Source organism: Chamaea fasciata, unplaced genomic scaffold (assembly GCF_029207755.1).
Source record: "Chamaea fasciata isolate MVZ Bird 193981 ecotype frontalis unplaced genomic scaffold, bChaFas1.0.hap1 SCAF_14, whole genome shotgun sequence".
Taxonomy (NCBI): domain Eukaryota; kingdom Metazoa; phylum Chordata; class Aves; order Passeriformes; family Sylviidae; genus Chamaea; species Chamaea fasciata.
In genome coordinates, this window is record NW_027094099.1 from 19770783 (window position 1) to 19788194 (window position 17412).

The window sequence follows — 17412 nt, forward strand, 5'->3', positions numbered from 1 at the left end:
AGGGCAGAACCATGAGGGGTTAGGGTGGTGGTCGGGGGCATCTGTGACCATTTTCCTCTTCCTCCAAATTCCCTCTTTCTGCTGGGACTGCTCCGAAAGTGACACCGAGGAAAGTGGAGGCAGCTGTCGGGAAGCAGGTTCTCGCCCAGGTGTGAGATTTGGGGACAAAGGCGGGCCAGAGAGGCAGCACATTGTCCTGGCACCGAGGGCAGCTGTGCCCGGGCAGCAGACACAGGGGCCGCGGCTTCTCCTGCAGGGCACAGAGCGCTCCTGTGCCCCCGGTGTGCCCTCAGCCTCTGCCAGACGTGCGCTCAAACCGCGGAGTCATTAACATCAGAGGCGGCTTGGGGGGGCGTAATTCCCCCTGCTCCAAGTGGGGACGGCTGCGGGCTCAGATGACTGCACGGACACAGACCCCTGCAGCCCCCAGACCCCTGCGGCCCCCGGCACACGGACACACGGACACACGGACACACGGACACACGGACACAGACCCCTGCAGCCCCCAGACCCCTGCTGCCCCCGGCACACGGACACACGGACACACGGACACCCTGCTGCCCCCGGCACACGGATACCCCCGCCCGCCGCTCCCCGCACCCACCTGCGGGCGGACGCGCCGCCTCCCGCGCCCTCCTCCTCGCGCAGCGCCGGGCACCGGCACCGGCAACAGAGCACCGACTCCAACGACCGGCACCGGCACCCGGCACCGACACCGGCACCGGCCCCGGCACAGGGCGCGGGGCAGCGGCACCGACACCGGAGAGCGGCACCAGACTCGGGCACCGGGCAGCAGCAGGTAGCGGGCCGGGGTCCGCTGCCGCACCCCACCATCACCGCCGCAGGCGGGGGCGGCGGCGGGAGCGGAGGCGGGATGGCCGCGGCTCGGAGGGGCGCGGGGACACCGGTCCCGCCGGGAGCGGGGGAGAACCGACGCCGGGGTGTCCCCCCGGGTCCGAGGGGTCCCCACGGGAAGGGGCCGTGGGGAGCTCACGGGCAGGGAGTGGTACTGTGGGCGCCTTTGGGAGGGGCTGGGAGCGGTGTGGGCGCTGACCTCGGGTCCGGGGGCCGCAGGATCCCCGTGGAGGGCACGGAGGGGTGGCCAAGGGCCGGGAGGTTTGTGACCTCTCAAGGGGCACCCTGCGGGCACTGGCTGCTCAGGGCACCGGGGACACTCTGAGGAGTGAGACAGGGAGCGGGGGGCAGCAGGAGCGGGTGGCAGTGGGAGGGTCAGTGGGGCGGCGGGAGCAGGGGGCAGTAGAAACACAATAGACAGCATGACTGGCTGTTTCTCCTTGCCTCCGGCAGTGAGGAAGCAAAGATCCCGGCTCCAGCCCAGGAAGCCATCAGGGAAGTTCACACAGTCTCCAGTGGGCTTCGTGTTGTGGCCCCCCAGGCAGAGCAGGCGGGTGGAGACCATCAGAAGCCCTCTGATCTCCTGGGGAAACTGAGGCATCCGGGCAGCTCTGCACAAGGTGGGTGGACACGGCCAGAGGGACAGCGGGGTGTGGGGCAGTGCCCAGAGCACGGCACCCCAGGGAGGCAGGGACAAAGCAGGGGGGCTCACCTCTTCTCCCCTGCTCCCCCCACAGCCGCCGCTGCCACCTCCCAGCGGGAAGCAGCAGCCATGGATGAAGCCACGGAGCTGGAGCTGGGGGGCAACTCCCTGCTGAAGGCCGTGTGGCTGGGCCGGCTCCGGCTGACCCGGCTGCTGCTGGAAGGGGGCGCTTACATCAACGAGAGCAACGACAAGGGGGAGACGGCGCTGATGGTGGCCTGCATCACCACGCACGTCGACCAGCAGAGCATCCACAAGGCCAAGATGGTGAAGTACCTGCTGGACAACAGGGCTGACCCCAACATCCAGGACAAGTCTGGGAAGACTGCCCTCATGCACGCCTGCATCCGAGGGGCTGGGGGGGATGTGGTGTCCCTGCTGCTGGAGAGCGGGGCAGACCCCAGCCTGGAGGACCACTCAGGAGCCTCGGCCCTGGTCCACGCCATCAACGCCGAGGACCAGGCCGTGCTGCAGCACCTCCTGAACGCCTGCAGAGCCAAGGGGAAGGAGGTGATCATCATCACCATGGACACATCAGCCTCTGGCACCAAGACCGCCAAGCAGTACCTGAACGTGGCCCCTGCGCTGGAGTTCAAGGAGAGGGCTCCCCCCGAGGAGGGCACAGCCCCCTCCAGTGTGCACCTGAAAACTCCCATCTCGGCTCCTTCCCCTGCCGAGAAGGAGAGCAGCATCCCCACCCCACACCCTTCACACGCCGGGGACGCCGGGCCACCCTCCCCAGGCCAGAGAGCTGGTGCTGCCCGGAGAGCCCACCTGCCCCGGCTGAAGCGGCTGCGGTCGGAGCCCTGGGGCCTGGTGGCCCCCTCGGTGCTGGCGGCCTCCAGTCACCGCGACGACACGCGGGTCTGCGCTGACAGCGAGGTCATCACAGGCATCGGCGACCTCTCGCTCTCCAAAAAGCCCTCCCTCACCCGGAGCAGCAGCAGCAAGGGGAGGGACCCCGCTCTCTTCCCCCCAGTGGATGAGCAGGCGCTGGGGCCGCTGGCACGGAAAGCCACCCACGAGAAGAGCCCGGGCGCCCACCCGTGCCTGTCCCGGAGCAGCACAGTGCCAGAGGAGCCAGAGAGCTCCGGGTCGGCCGCCGGCTCGGCTGCAGGGATGGACGCTCCGCACTGGTGGAGGCCAGGCACTGAACACAACGGAGACTCGCAGGTCACCGAGGCGGGGAAGGGGCCGTCAGAGAGGAGGAAGATGAGCGGGTCCCACCTGGCCTTGCTGGACGGTTCCTGTGACTCTCCCTCGGGCAGCACCAGCGCATCGCCCAGCGCCGGCCGGCGCCGCCCTCCCGGCCTGCTGGAGAGGCGAGGATCGGGGACCCTGCTGCTGGACCACATCTCCCACACAAGGCCGGGATATCTGCCCCCCTTGAACGTGAACCCCAACCCCCCGATTCCTGACATTGGCTCCGGCAAAGCCGCCTCCCCGCTGGCTGCCGGGCTGAAGCCGCTGGTGCCCCTCACACCCAGCTCACCCCGGCGGGGCGATCTCAGAGCCCACAGGAAGCTCCTCCGCCGACATTCCATGCAGGCAGAGCAGATGCGGCACCTCTCCGACTTTGAGGAGGTCGTGGCGCAGTAGCCGTGTCGCCGTTTGCTCACAGGGGGTGGCCAAAGCCGGGCTGTCCCTGTAGAAGCGGGGCGGTACCCACACCGAGTGGGCGCTGGCTCCGAGGACACACTGGCGGCCGGGGGGCTCAGCCCTGAGCCCAGGGGCTGAACCGGGAACGGGCTGATCGGGACATCGCTCCCCCACCATCCTGGATCGCCAAGCTCCGTGCCAAGGATCCCACCCGCAGTTCACTTATTCCTCACTAGCCGCAATCCGCTCTTCTTACATCCTGCTCGTTGTCTCACCGAATTCCCTCCCGGAGCCCCCGGTGGTGATCTCTGGGGCCGAGGCGTTCATGAAGTGCCTTCCAGGAGGGGAAGGGGCTCAGTACTGCGGGGCTGAAGGAGCGGGAGCACCCGTCCAGCCACGGACCGTGTCGGTGCTCTCCCGCAGCGGGAGAGGGAGACAATCCTCCACCTCCGAGGTTGCCGAGTGCTCCGGGGCTCCGGCGGCTGAGCTCACCCGGCTCCGCTGCAGCCTCGCCGGCTGTGGGCCGGGATGGGCTTGTCTCGTCTCTGAAGCGTCTCAGCTTCAGGGTGTTCATCCCCCACCACGCCGAGGAGCTCTGAATTCGGGAAGCGCTGAACTCAAGGATGGTCCCAGCCCGGGAAGCCTCTGCCAGCGGGGAACCCGGGATGCCAAGTCACCGAGGGTGGGTGACACGGGCTGACCCCTTGGCTTCATCCCACCGGGAAAGTGGCAGGCACCGCGCCACAGCCAAGACCCCTCTGTGCAGCCTCCCGCGCTCAGGGAGCCCCCAGCCCCCGCACGGGCCGGCCGTGCGCCGTGGCTGCCGCAGGTTCCATCGCTCCATGAGCCCCTTTATTTGTTTACGGGACTGCGTGTGCCTGGGGGAGCAGGGGCACGTGTCGGGGTGACGCCGTGGGCCTGCGGAGACTTTTGCACTAGTTTTGCCCTGCATTAATAAAGCGCTCAGCTTCGGACAGAGGCTGATCTCGCGTGGACCCGACACCAGCCGCCGGCCAGGGGGTGCCCGGGAGGGCCGGAGATGCCGGGGGGTTCCCAAGGTGCCGGGGTCGGTGGGACGTTCCCGGGATCCCCGCGGGTGCCCGCCCCGGGGCCGGAGGTGCCGCCCGCGCCCCGCCCCGCTCCGCTCGCAGCGGAAGCGCCACGTCAGGGGGGCGGTGCGGGGGCGGTGCGGGGCAGTGCCGGTGCCGGGCTCGGTGTGGTGTGGGGAGGTGCCGGTGCCGGTGCCGGGCTCGGTGTGGTGTGGGGAGGTGCCGGTGCCGGGCTCGGTGTGGTGTGGGGAGGTGCCGGTGCCGGTGCCGGGCTCGGTGTGGTGTGGGGCGGTGCCGGTGCCGGTGCCGGGCGCGGTGCGGGTGGCGATGCCGGGCGCGGTGCGTGGCGCGCTACAGACGCTGTGCCTGGCCGCGCTGCTGGGCGCGCTGGGGGCCGCCGGCACGGAGCTGACACTGGAGCTGCCCGACAGCGCCCAGCGCTGTTTCCACCAGGAGCTGGAGAGCGGCGTCAAGTTCACCCTCGACTATCAGGTACTACCCTGCCTGTACCTCCCTGCAGCCCTGCATGCTCCGGGCCAGGGCCCCCTCCGTCCGCACCCCATTTGTGCCCCGTCCCTGTGCCCCTGCCCATGTCTTGTCCGTGCCCATGTGCCCCACCTGTGCCCCGGTGCCCGTGCCCCCTTGCCCACACCCCTGCCCGTGTGTGTGCTGCTGCCTCTGCCCATGCCTCTGCCCACGCTCCCATGCTGTGCCCTGCAGAGCCCCAGGCAGGGCTGCAGTTCCCTCCTCCCGTGCACGCCCCAGCTCCCTCCATGCTGCACTAGGAGTTCTTCCCAGCCCCATGCCCAGCAGTGCCCACCTCAGAGCCAGGTCTGGGATGTGCCCACACCAGCCACGGACACCCCTGACCTGGGTGATGAGGGCTGTCCCTGTCTCCAGGCGCCCCACTTGAGCCATGGGCACCCCACCTGAACTGCTGGCACCGTGGTGCACAAGTTCCCCTGGGCTCACCTGGCCTGGGCCCCATCCCGTGGGCATGGTGCCCGCTGGCCTCTCACACAGCTGTGGGGCTGGGCAGGGGCAGGGGGCCCTTGCCACGTTGCTTGGCATGTGCCACCATCTGAGATCCATGTCCCCACACAGGTGATCAGCGGAGGCCACTATGATGTGGACTGCTACGTGGAGGACCCCAACGGCAAGACCATCTACCAGGAGACCAAGAAGCAGTACGACAGCTTCTCGCACAACACCGAGCTCAAGGGTGTCTACACCTTCTGCTTCGGCAACGAGTTCTCCACCTTCTCCCACAAAATTGTCTACTTTGACTTCCAGGTGGGCGATGAGCCGCCCATCCTGCCCAACATGAACAACCGCGTCACTGCCCTGACACAGGTGGGTCCCAGCAGAAAAGGAGGGAGGGAGGGAGGGTCCTGCTGCAGCCCCAAGCAGTCCTGCAGGATGGCAGCTGGGGACTTGTCCCCATCCTCCTGCGCTGGATGCAGAAGTGCCAACCGCCAGGCAACAGCCTCACCACAGCCAACACCACATCCTGTGCCTGGCTCGGAGGGGCTGTGCTGGGGCTGGGCTCCCCTGCCTGCTGCATTCCATCCCCACATGAGGGAATTGCATCAGCCATTCCATCCCTTGCTATGAACCTCTGGGCTGGGCATCGGGGGGCCCTGGTGGGCATCTCAGCTCTGTCCCACTGGGGAACCACCCTGGATGGCTTCTGACAGGGAGCCTACACCACAGACACTGCTGTCCCGCTCTTGAGTGTCCTGGCACAGCCCTGGGCTCCCTCAGCTGTGCCAGGTCAGGGACGACAGGGCGCCCTTGTCCTTGTCCCCCAGATGGAATCGGCCTGTGTCACCATCCACGAGATGCTGAACGCAGTGATCGACTCCCAGACCCACTACCGGCTGCGGGAGGCGCAGGACCGCAGCCGGGCCGAGGAGCTCAATGGACGCGTCTCCTACTGGTCAGTGGGGGAGACCCTCATCCTCTTCGTGGTCAGCATCGGGCAGGTGATGCTGCTCAAGAGCTTCTTCACCGAGAAGAGACCCGGCAGCGGCGGAGCTGGCAGCTAGAGCTGCTGTGTGTGTGCCTGAGGGCAGCAGGGCTGGGACAGCTGCGGCCCCGGGGTCGCACTTGGCCTGCGATCTGTGCCGTGGGCAGGCGGGGGGTGACGTGGCACTGCTGAGCTGGGTGACACTCACCCAAGTACTGGCGTCCCCCGGCATCACCTCCCACTTGCCATCGCCCCCACTACCCTGTCCCCTCGCCTGGCCACCCGGTCCCTGTTCTCTGACCCCACTGGGAAGAGGGTGGGACAGCACCAGCACCAACACTGGGGCACCCTCGTGACTGCGACGTGACTGCGATGACCACACGCTGCCCCTTGGGTGCAGCCACCGAGGGGATGGGGCAGCACTGGCCCACCTGGCGCCCACCTGGCGCCCACCCCGGGCTGTCAGCCCAAGGACAGCTGCCCCTGGGCTGGGAGTCTCTGTCGGCACCCCAGTTGTCCTGTGGCCGGCAGGGTGCTCCCAGCAGTGGGGCCACAGCAACAGCAGCATCCAACAAGGGATGGATTTTTGCTGGGTGATCCGTGGCTCTACCAGCTCCTCCCCTCACAGCATTCCTCAGGCTGGCAGCAGGTGGTGTGCCTGTACCGAGTGGTATTTTCATACTCACACGGGTCTGTGCCTGAGATTCAGCCCCTCACACGCCCCCCCACCCTGTGGACACGTGCTGAGGAAGCCCCATCCCTGCCCCAGAAGCACGGAGGACCCACACACACCTGGGACTGCAGCCCCTCATTCCCTGGAGCCCCACAAAATGGAGACCCCCACAAGAGCCTGGGGTGACCGGTGTGCTGGCCCTCCAGCCCTCAAGCAGGCCTGAGATCATTTTTCAGAGCTGAAGCAACTCCTCTAGACTTTTCCTTTGCCACTTTCAAATAAATCCCTGCAAGCATGGCTGGCACTGCTGTTTTTGGGCACAGCTCCTGCCTGCCCTCCTGCCCGCACCACCTGAGCTTGTTCGTGGCACTGGACCAGAAGCTGGAGCCAGAGAGACCCTCAGCAGGAGCAGGCCCCCGTCAGTGCCCCGGCGTGAGGCTGCTCTGTCGGTGGGTTGTGACGGGGTTCCCACTGGGCAGTGGGGCCTGAGGAGCCAAGGGAGCCCAGCGCCCCTCGGCAGCACAGTGGGGCAGAGCCCAGCTCTGGGGTCCGTTCCCTGAGGCTGGGGGGATGCCAGGGCAGTTATTCCGGGCTGTCCCTCACTCTGGCAATACTCCTGGTGCTGGGGGGAGTGAGGGGCCCAGGCACCCACAGCCCTCGCCCGCCTCTCGGGGCCCCGGCAACCACGCTGGCTCCGCCGTCAGTGCTGGCCTTGGGGCAGCTGCTGCAGCAGGGAGAAGTGGCCCTGTGTGCCTCCCAACAGCCTTGGGCAGGAGCCAGGAGCTCCTGTTTGGAGCAGAGCCGACAACAGCAGCACCCTGGGACTGCCACCAGCCCGGTGCTGGCTGGCAGGGACCAGCCCTGCGCCCACTGGGACACAGAGCCCTGTGGGGATGAGCAGGGAGGGGAGCACCCAGCCCTGGCCAGGCTGTGGGTGACCTTGAATCTTCCCCTTCCTGGGGACTCTTGAGCCACCCATGGTGGGGACAGGGGCAGCTCTGGGGACGCCAGCTCAGCTCCCAGCTGGGGACAAGGGAGAGGACAAGAGGTGGCCATGGGACACTTTATTGCTGTTCAGGGCACGGAGAAGGGAGAGGGGACGGGGGCACCCCCACCAGCCCCAAGCCCGCAGAGGCACTGCAGGGTGTGGGGGAGATCAGCAGTGACTCCATCCCCAGTGGAGCTGTGCTGAGCCGGGCATCCTGCCGCCAGACCCCCGTGCCCTGAGCGCCCCGGCGGTCCTGCTGGCCTCACAGGGAGCTGCTGTGACAGGAGGTGTCCCTGGCAGCCCCTCGGGAGCCCCGCAGCCCCTGCAGTCCCCGCCTGGGCGGCAGGGAGGAGGCCGAGCAGCGGAAGGAGTCCGTGGCTGGGGAGGGGGGCTGGGCCAGGGGGCCGTGCCTGCATGGGCAGCCCCAGCCCCCCCGGAGGGGGATGGTGAAGAGCCCGTAGGTGATGGGGTCCAGGCACGCGTTGAAGAGGCCGAAGATGAAGAGGATATGGGTGAGGGCCGGCGAGATCCTCTTCTCCACGGTGCGGGGACAGAACCAGTGCCAGAGCCCCAGCAGGTAGTAGGGGGTCCAGCAGAGGATGAAGGAGGAGACGATGACCAGGCTCATCCTCAGCATCCGCAGCCGGGCGCGGGGGATGTTGTTCCTAGAGCAGCGCAGAGACGCGTCCTGCGAGGAGACTGGAGGGGCACAGCCCGTGAGGGGAAAACGGGGCAGGCATGGCACAGGCCCCGTGCCCTGGGGAAAGGCGTCCCTACAGAGCTCCAGGCAGGGTTTCCCCTGGGCGGTGTGGGGCACTCACAGAGGCCGGAGCCCATGCGGCGGGAGATCTCCAGCAGGATGCGGGCGTAGCAGCACACCATGATGAGCAGCGGGAGCAGGAAGAGGCAGGCAAAGCCCACCATGTTGTAGAGGGTCTCGTGCCAGGGCCGGGGGAAGCTGCCGCGGGTGGTGCACTGGGTGAAGTTGTGCGGGGGACGCAGGGTGATGGTGTGGAACAGGAACAGCTGGACACGAGAGAGGAGGCATGGGGGTGATGGGGGTGATGGGGTGATGGCAGGGAGGCCAAAGTAGGGACCCCCGGATGGACAGGGACAGACCCAGACTGAGGGGTGGGAGCTGTTATCCCCCCCTGCACTGGCCCTGCTCCGCACTGACCGGGGCCTGGGGGGCACCCCCCAAGGGGCAGAGCTGGGTGAGGGGGATCACTGCCACAGCTCTCCATGCCCATCCCACGGGGCTCTCCATCCCCACGCTGCAGGTCAGCAGGCCCGGCAGTGAGCCCGGGCAGTGTCGGCAGACCCAGGGCTGGGCGGGGGTCTGTCCCGGGGCCCCCCGGGGTGGGTGGGTACCTGCGGCACGGCCAGCCCCGCGCTGAGGATCCAGGCCGCCTGCAGCATGGCGCGGTTGCGGGCGCGGGCGCGGGCGATGGCCAGCGGGCGCAGGATGGCGGCCTGCCGGTCAAGGCTGATGACCACGGTGACGAAGGCCGAGGCGTACATGGCCAACAGCCGCAGGTACATCAGCAGGCGGCACGCCAGGTCGCCCGCCCGCCACTGCAGCGTGATGTTCCAGACGGCGTCCAGCGGCATCACCAGCACGGTGACCAGCAGGTCGGCGGCCGCCAGGTGCCGCAGCAGCAGGCGGATGTGGGGGCGCCGCCCGCTGCCCCGGCCCCCCACCGCCCGCAGCACCGCCAGGTTGCAGCCGGCCGAGAGGGCGAAGAGGGCGAAGGTGACGCCCACGCGCACCTGGGCGGCCGGGGAGAAGGTGGGCAGCCGCGGGGGCTCCTCGCCGCCCGTCTCCTCGGGGGGGCTCCAGGCGCAGCCCCACTCGGGGGCCGCGGTGCTGGGGGGCTCCGCACTGGTGTTCCCCACTGCAGGGCCTGGGTCCGGATGGCCCCTACCTGCCACAACAGGCACAGGGGCAGCGGCAGCCCTGAGGGGGGGGGGGGTCTGGGTGGGGCTGGCCACGCTCAGCACTGCGGGTCCTGTCCCCTAGAGCCCCCTGCCCAGGGCCACAGTGCCGACATCACATTTCTGAGCTCTGTGTTCCATCCTTGCCTGCTCGCTGCATCCTGCTGCTGCCCCAGAGCCCCTCCGTGCCCCCAGAGCCATGGGCATCCCTGGCAGCAAGCAGGGCAGGGAAGGACAATGGCAGCTGACCCCAACACCCTGAGGCCATTGGTGCTGTGCCCTCTCCCTGCTCAGAGTATCCCTCACGATCCTGCCCGGAATGGTGACCCCACCCAGCCCAACAACGACTCCTGGAGGACCAGACACCCCATTTCCCCGCCTCACCTGCATCCAGGGTGTCCTGCCTGGCATTCCCCAGCCAGGCCATGGCAGGGGTGGTGCTCACACAGTGCCCAGGCTCTGTGCTGAGGGCTCCTGCATCTGCTCTGGGGCACGACGGGGAGCAGGGCAGGTACTGCCGAGAGCCAGCACCTGCAGCTGCTGCAGCTGCTGTGGCGTGGGCGCCCTTGGCAGCTCTGAACGGTCCTTGACGTAGCCAGAGGCTCGGAACAGCACGGTCCTTCCCCTGCCACCCACAGCACATGGACACACGTAAGCGTGCGTGGTGCTCACACACAGGAATGGACACTGGGAGGTGCCCCACCTCTGTGGAGGGAGCCCCCCAGCCCAGGTCTGGCACTGCTGCTGCCAGGGCCAGGTATCGGAGCACACCTTGCATTGAGGTGCAGCATTTGGGCGGCTTAGAGACCCACAGGTCCCTCCTCCCAGCCCTGTGACTGCCAGCTGCTCCCCCAGACTGTGGTCGTCCCCATGGCAGAGTCCCCATGGATGGAGCACAGGCCCAGGTCCCTTCAGCCCTGGCTGGAGAGTGGGGGGCTGCAGCCTAGGAGAGGGCAGGGCAGGGGACTGCTTTACACCTCAAAGGCTTGTCTCCCATCCTGTCGCCCCCTCCTCCACCCTAGCATAGGATATTAACCTCATTAGAGAGTCCTTTCACACTCCATGGGGTTCATTAACCCCCCGCCTTTCACCCCAGACCCCAGAGCCGGGAGGATAGTCCCCCGACACATTAGCACATGGCTGCCAGGTGCCAACACCCTCCTGCTAATGGGGACCCCAGACTTCAGGGAGCCACCAAGGGGGCTGAGGGCGTAGGGTCCCCAGCACAGGCTCCCACACTCTGCTCCTGGCAGGGTCTTCAGCCCGTGGGCTCAGCCCCATCCCCACACTGAGCTGGACCCCAAATCCACCCATTTCACCCTGCATTGGGAGCTCCCACAGGCCCAGAACTGCCAGGTGGGAAGGCTGGATCTGGAGGGTGCTGGGGATCCTCTCCCCTTCCTGGCCCGGGATCAGGAGGGCAAGGGGAGGGTCGCTCTTGATACTCCCCCAAGTTGCTCTCCCAGCTGGCGCCTGGCTGCCCCACAGCCCGCAGCCCTGCAGCCCAGTGGAGACCCCAGGCATGCCAAAGCCCATCCCAGCTCCTGGGAACAGCCACGCGGACACTCGGAGAGGGCACAAGGGTTTATTCGCATCCCGCCACCGCCACCCGGCGCGTCCAGCACGGCTCCAGGCTCCAGCGGGGCAGCTCGTTCCTGCAGCTGTGCCAGGGCTGAGGGGTGCAGACAGGCACCGTGGGGCAGGGGGTGCTCCGGGGACTCATCTGGGTCAGTGCTCTGGTGGGAACAGAGCCTCCAGCAGCGAGAGCAGGTCCGCAGAGAGATCCTGGGGAGCAGACAGGGAGAGGGTGAGCAGACAAGGAGAGGGTGAGCAGCCAGACAGAGGTGCAGGCAGGGCTGGGGTCAGGGAAGTGACAGCCCACCCACTGGAAGTGCTCCTGGTCAGGGACAAGCAGGACAAGGGACTCCACTCTGTCCCCACTAATGGGATCCCCACAAACATGAGGGAGGGAACCACCATGAGGGATGGGCAGGCTGGGGGATCCACCTGACCCGCTGCACAGAGCAGGGCTCAGTTCTCCATTCCCCACCCCAGACAAGGCTGTTGTTATCCCAAAACCAGCTCCTGCACTGCCCCACACCAAGAGGACTCCGAGGCCGCCCCAAAGGGGTTGATCCCTGCCCCATGCCGGCCCCATGATGAGAGTCAACCCAGGCCCCACCAGCACGTACCTGGGTGACTGTCCCTGCACCCACGAACTCTGACAGCGCCAGTCCCATGTCCAGGACATCACCAGGGAGATCCGGGGGGGCCGCAGCCCCTGCAGAGCGGGGAGGGGTCAGCCAGGGGGACGCAGTGGAGGTGACAGCCTTGCTCAGCCCTGAGGTGGTCCCCACTGCAGGCACGTAGGGGGGTGGTCCCCAGGTCTCCGTCTCGATGTTGGAAACCCCAAGCAGCTCTGGAGGGGTTCCAGCTGCAGGGATGTAGGAGGGAGACCCCCAGGTCTCCACCCCGATGTTCGGAGGACCCCCAAGTACATCTGGGAGGGTCCCTGCAGCAGGGGTGTAGGGCGGTGACCCCCAGGTCTCTAACCCCATCTCCGGACCCCCGAGCACCCCTGGGGCGGTGCCCGCAGCAGGGCTGCACAGAGGTGACCCCCAGGCGCCCGTCCCCGTGCCGGGAGCCCCGCGCAGCTCCGGGAGGGTCCCCGCCACGGGAGGCGAGCCCCAGCCCGCGGCGCCGGGCGGCGAAGCACCGCGGGGGTCCGTGTCCTGGCAGCAGCCCAGGCCCCGCGGGCAGAGGGGACAGTGTCGGGGGGTCGGCGGCCCCCGGCCGAGCCCCAGCAGGGCGGAGAGGTGGGCGATGTAGCGGGTGGCGAGGCGCAGGGTCTCGATCTTGGTGAGGGTCTGCCCGGCGGGCGCCAGCGCGGGCGGCAGGTAATGCCGCAGCCGCAGCAGGGCCTGCGCCAGCCGCCGCATCCGCAGCTTCTCCCGCTCGCTGGCGCTCTGCCGCGGGACCCCCGCTCCCCCGGCGCCCCGCGCCCCCTTCCTGCCCCTGGGCCGGGGGGCGGCGTGCCCGCGGCAGGGTCCCCGGGCGGCGGCGGGGGACGCGAGCCCGCAGGAGTCGGGCGATGCCGCGGGAGAGCTGCTGCTGTAGCCCAGGGGGTCCGGGGGGCCGCGGTCACCCCAGTCCTGCAGCGGGGCGGCGGCGGGCAGCGTGTGCGCCATGGCGGGGCCGGAGGCTGGGGCCTGTCTGCCGGTGGCTGCCCGGCGCCCCGGCTTTATGCCGGCCCGGAGGTGTGAAGAGGCGCTTCGTGGCTGCGGGAGCAGCACTTCAAAGGCCGGGGGTCTGGGGGGGGCCGGGGGCCGCGGCTGTGAACGCGGGGTGACGAATTTCACCCCAGAGGTGTGAAGCTGCTCGGGGCTGCCCCTCGCCCCCGCGCGGGGCTGGGGACGGGGCCGGGACCCACACGGGAGCTGCAGCGGGGTCTCAGCAGCTCTGCTGGGGGAGCTGCGGTGGGGCTGCAGGACAGTCTGCACTGGGGGTGCAGTGGGGTGCAGTGGGGGCGCAGTGGGGCTCTGATGGGGCTTCAGTGGGGTCTGCAGTGGGTCTGCGGTGGCGTGTCCCTGTGTCTCCCCCTGCAGCAGGACCCCAGACAGGGAGCTGTCCCTGTGGCTCTGTGGGACAGCCCCCCACCAGGTTTGGGGGTGCCGGTGCCCCTTGACGGTGCCCTCGGGGCTGCCCGGTGCTGGCAGCGGCAGGGGAGCCCCCACGGGCGGCGGGTGTCGAGGGCCGGGGTCGGGGCTGGGAGGAGCCCCCCCGCCGCGTTCCCAGGCCCCGCAGGTGTCGGGGCCGGCGGGTGTGAAGGTTTCCCGGGAAACGGCCCCGCCGAGGGACGGAAAATCCATCAGGGAGCGAGGGGCACGAGCATGGCCCGGCACGGGCCCCCAGAGCTGGGGTGCACAGCCTGGTCGGGGGGCACATCTGGGGGCACAGGACCCCCGAACCGGCTGTGCACAGCCCGCTGGTTCAGCGGGGTGCGGGACCCCCCAAACGGGGTGTACAAAGCCCTGGGAACGTGAGGGGCACAGGATCCCCACTAAGATGGGGGCACTGCTGAGGGGACACAGCTGGGGGCACAGGACCCCCAGACCCTGAGTGCACATCCCAGCAGTGCCCAGCACTGACACAACCGACCCGAGACCACCAGGGCCAGCCCCATTCCAACACCCAGCCCCAGTCTGGGGGCGCAGGGGGGTCTGGTGGGAGATCTGCACCCCACGGCCCGGGCCAGGCACGGCCCTTCCCCGCTGCCCGGCCCCCTCCTGGGCCGCATTAGCTGATGAGCTCCCGGGTAATGAGTTCTGCACCCGCCGCAGCCGCTTCCCACCTCCCTGTTTGGACAAGTGCTGCGGGCTGGGCTGGGGCAGCCCCGGCCGTGGGGTCAGAGCCCCCGCAGCCTTGGGAAAATCTTTAATTGTAACTCATAGTGTTTTTAAGTCTTGTGAATTCCTTTAGCTTCAGCCAAGACTGCTTAGTCCCGTATTAATGTGTGCAGGTGGTTATCTTAGCCTTAAAGACTGTGGGCCTGAGCAACACTGGTGAGATGTATCTTGGCCAGACCAGAGAGCTGGGATGTTTTCAAAGAGAAGAAATTTTTTTGGAGGCCTATGACCAAAACCAGATAATTTGAGGAATGGGGTGTTCCCCAAACGAGCACCAGAGGCCCTCAAAACACCCCCTACTCTTATGTAAATAAGCTCCAAAAAGTGATATAAATATGCAAAAGAATTTGTGGGAATGTTTAGCATAGACGTATGGGTTTTGGGAAATGTAATCAATAACTTACAAAGATTTAAATTAGTCTGTTAGCCAGCTGTGGTGTGTGTTAGTAGGAGACATCCCCTGCACACCCAGCACTGAAATAAAGTAATGCTACTTTCTAATACTGAAATTACAGTGTTAGAGGGTTTTATTCCCAACTTTTGGTTACTGCAGGACACCCCACACTCCTCACCCGGGGAGCAGGGGTGTTCTCCCATCCCTTCAGCCCGTACCAATGGAGCAGGGTGCAGGGCCATGAGGCAGCATGGCCAGGGCACCACGATGGAGCTCAGTCAGTGCCCAGCTCAGGCTGTGCCCCCAGGAGCCCCCAGCCCTTCTGCTGAGAGGTCCCTGCCCTGCTGGGACCCTCCCAGGACACCTCCCTGCCTACTGTGGACCCGCCACGCCTGCTCTGGCACCTCCCGGGTCAGACGCCTGTGTGGTTTTGGGGGGTCACGTTTGTCCCTCTTTCTGGGGTGGGCACTGCTCACAGGGACCCTGCCCAGCGCTGTCTCTGGTGCAGGGGTCGGAGCTGCTCACAGCTCCCCTCAGCCCCCCAGTCCCCCTCAGCCCATCTGCACCGGGGGTCCCTTGTCCCCGGCACCCTCAAGAGTTTAGCACCCACCGGGGTGCCCTGGGGACCCCAACCCGCAGCAGCACAGGGACCCCCAGAGGAGCAGGGGCACAGCCTGGTGGGGCCCCAAGTGCCTCAGCTCCTCTGGAGCCGTGCAGGGCTGCAGCCCATCGGGGACAGAAGCAGCACGGGCAGTGCAGGTATTCTCTGGCAAGGAGCACCCCGGCCCCCCACCCAGACACCCTGCACACCTCACACCCCCCGCCCCTTAGGGCCGCCAGGCTGAGCCAGAGCTCACCCAGCACCCCGGAGCCGGGGCTGGGAGCTGGGCAGAGGGCAGGGAGCTACGGGGACCCTGCGGGGTGCCGGCGGCTCGGGGTCCCGGCGCTGGAAGGTCAAGTCCCGGGCTGGGCAGAGCGGCTGTGCGGGGAGGCGCGGGGCCATCCAGGACGGTGCTGCGGAGCGATGCGGGGCTGGCGGCACGTCAGCATCTCTCACGGCCGTGTGAATGGGTCCGCACACACTTCCCAGCGCCGGCAGGGCCAATTAAGGATCGAAGGAGTCAGATCTGACACCTCTGCAAATGGGCCCGGCATTCCCAGGCTCCTGCCGCCCGCCCGGAGCGGGGCGAGGCTGGGGCAGCTCGGTACCTCCCGGTGGGCGCAGAGGCATCGCTCCGCACCCCCGGCCCAAATAAAGCCGGGGTTACCCCCAGACGCGGCCAGCAGCACAGCCCCCAGCCATGGCCGGACACAACACCACGTCCCCGCATCCCGCATCCCCATTTCCTCCGGCAGAGCCCCTCGCTGTGTCCCCTCGGGGCAGGAAGAGGGCGGCGGGGGAGCGGGGGTCCCAAGGGGAAGCTGCGGCTGCCGCACTGCCTGCCCTCACCGAGCCCCTGCGCCTCGCCACCCGCTACATCGCCCACCTCTCCGCCCTGCTGGGGCTCGGCCGGGGGGCGCCGACCCCCCGACACTGTCCCCTCTGCCCGCGGGGCCTGGGCTGCTGCCAGGACACGGACCCCCGCGGTGCTTCGCCGCCCGGCGCCGCGGGCTGGGGCTCGCCTCCCGTGGCGGGGACCCTCCCGGAGCTGCGCGGGGCTCCCGGCACGGGGACGGGCGCCTGGGGGTCACCTCTGTGCAGCCCTGCTGCGGGCACCGCCCCAGGGGTGCTCGGGGGTCCGGAGATGGGGTTAGAGACCTGGGGGTCACCGCCCTACACCCCTGCTGCAGGGATCCCCCCAGAGCTCCAGGGGATTCCCAGCTACACCGCCCTGGAGCCTCCCCACAGACCTGCCGCAGGATGGCTTCCACCTGCTGCTTGGAGCCTCCCAGGGCAGGGCTGAAGGACACGGGGCACCACAGGATTCCTGCACCCTGATCCCAGCTGCCCACACATCGCCAGGTACCCAGAGACCCTCCCCAGCGCAGCCCCCGCTCCTGCAGTCCCCTCGTGGGTGGCAGGGGGTGCAAGGTGGGGTGTCCCACAGCCACTCACCTCACACAGCTCAGCAGTCCCTGGGCCCCAGCTGGGCTCACCTCCCCAGCTCCTGCCCCGCTGCACCCCAGCACACGGCACTGTGGGGCTGGAGCACCCCTGGACACAGAGCCCACACAGCCACGGTGGCATGGCAGTGGGGCAGTGGGCCAGTGGGGCGGCCATGCTGCAGAGCTGCACGGGATGGGACAGACACCAGGATCCTCACTAAAGCCGTCCTGTGGTGCTGCTCCCCTGTTCCTTACTGCAGGACCTGCTGGCTGCAGCACGGGCAGGGCTGGGAGAACCCTTCAGCCTGGCACCCCACACACACAGCCAGGTGCTGCCCCGGGCCAGTGGCTTGGTGCCCACTGCCAGCCCAACCCACAGCCCGGGTAAGTCCCAGGGCTGGGGTGACAGGGGGACTCACCACCTAGGCCATCCCCAGCCCCACTGACCCCCAGCTCCCACCTGGCTGGGGGTCCCATCCCTTCCCTGTGCCCAAAGACAGCTCTGTCCCTTCAGGGCCCAGGGCAGCCCATAAGGGATAGTTCCTCCTACCTGTCACAGCCCCCACATGGCCCCCTGCTCTGGCCCTGCAGCACCTGCCCAGAGCAGGGGCGAGCAGAGGGGTCCTGGTGCCAGCCCCCCGAGCAGGGCCCAGCAGGAGAGCTCACATGCAGCTGTCAGACAGAGGGGCCGGGGGCTGGCGTCAGCGAAGCCCCAGAGCCACTTAGCACCAGGCTCCTAACAGCCCGGGGGGCTCACAGCCCCGGGCCTGCTGGCTAGGAAGGCCAGCCTCACAG

General features: G+C 68.1%; 4 protein-coding genes across 4 annotated transcripts; 2 read left to right on the top strand and 2 right to left on the bottom strand.

Moving 5' to 3' along the window:
• The first annotated feature begins 721 nt into the window (after window positions 1-721).
• On the top strand, window positions 722-4206 carry ANKRD34C (ankyrin repeat domain 34C). Its single transcript, XM_066196481.1, has 3 exons — window positions 722-799; window positions 1309-1475; window positions 1593-4206. Exon 3 carries the CDS (start codon window positions 1628-1630, stop codon window positions 3155-3157), a length of 1530 nt encoding a protein of 509 aa, XP_066052578.1. The 5' UTR covers window positions 722-799; window positions 1309-1475; window positions 1593-1627; the 3' UTR covers window positions 3158-4206.
• Window positions 4207-4348: 142 nt separating this feature from the next.
• Window positions 4349-7145, top strand: TMED3 (transmembrane p24 trafficking protein 3). Its single transcript, XM_066196482.1, has 3 exons — window positions 4349-4698; window positions 5311-5559; window positions 6018-7145. The coding sequence occupies exons 1-3, from the start codon at window positions 4534-4536 to the stop codon at window positions 6252-6254; spliced, it is 651 nt and encodes a 216-aa protein (XP_066052579.1). The 5' UTR covers window positions 4349-4533; the 3' UTR covers window positions 6255-7145.
• A 778-nt stretch (window positions 7146-7923) lies between these two features.
• LOC136296933 (gonadotropin-releasing hormone II receptor-like) lies at window positions 7924-10198 on the bottom strand. Its single transcript, XM_066196475.1, has 4 exons — window positions 10156-10198; window positions 9208-9761; window positions 8658-8862; window positions 7924-8535 (listed from the first exon to the last, which is right to left on the bottom strand). The coding sequence occupies exons 1-4, from the start codon at window positions 10196-10198 to the stop codon at window positions 8099-8101; spliced, it is 1239 nt and encodes a 412-aa protein (XP_066052572.1). The 3' UTR covers window positions 7924-8098.
• Window positions 10199-11349: 1151 nt separating this feature from the next.
• On the bottom strand, window positions 11350-17317 carry LOC136297030 (nascent polypeptide-associated complex subunit alpha, muscle-specific form-like). The gene is made up of 2 exons (XM_066196631.1): window positions 11964-17317; window positions 11350-11556 (listed from the first exon to the last, which is right to left on the bottom strand). Exons 1-2 carry the CDS (start codon window positions 13896-13898, stop codon window positions 11500-11502), a joined length of 1992 nt encoding a protein of 663 aa, XP_066052728.1. The 5' UTR covers window positions 13899-17317; the 3' UTR covers window positions 11350-11499.
• Between the last annotated feature and the right edge of the window lie 95 nt (window positions 17318-17412).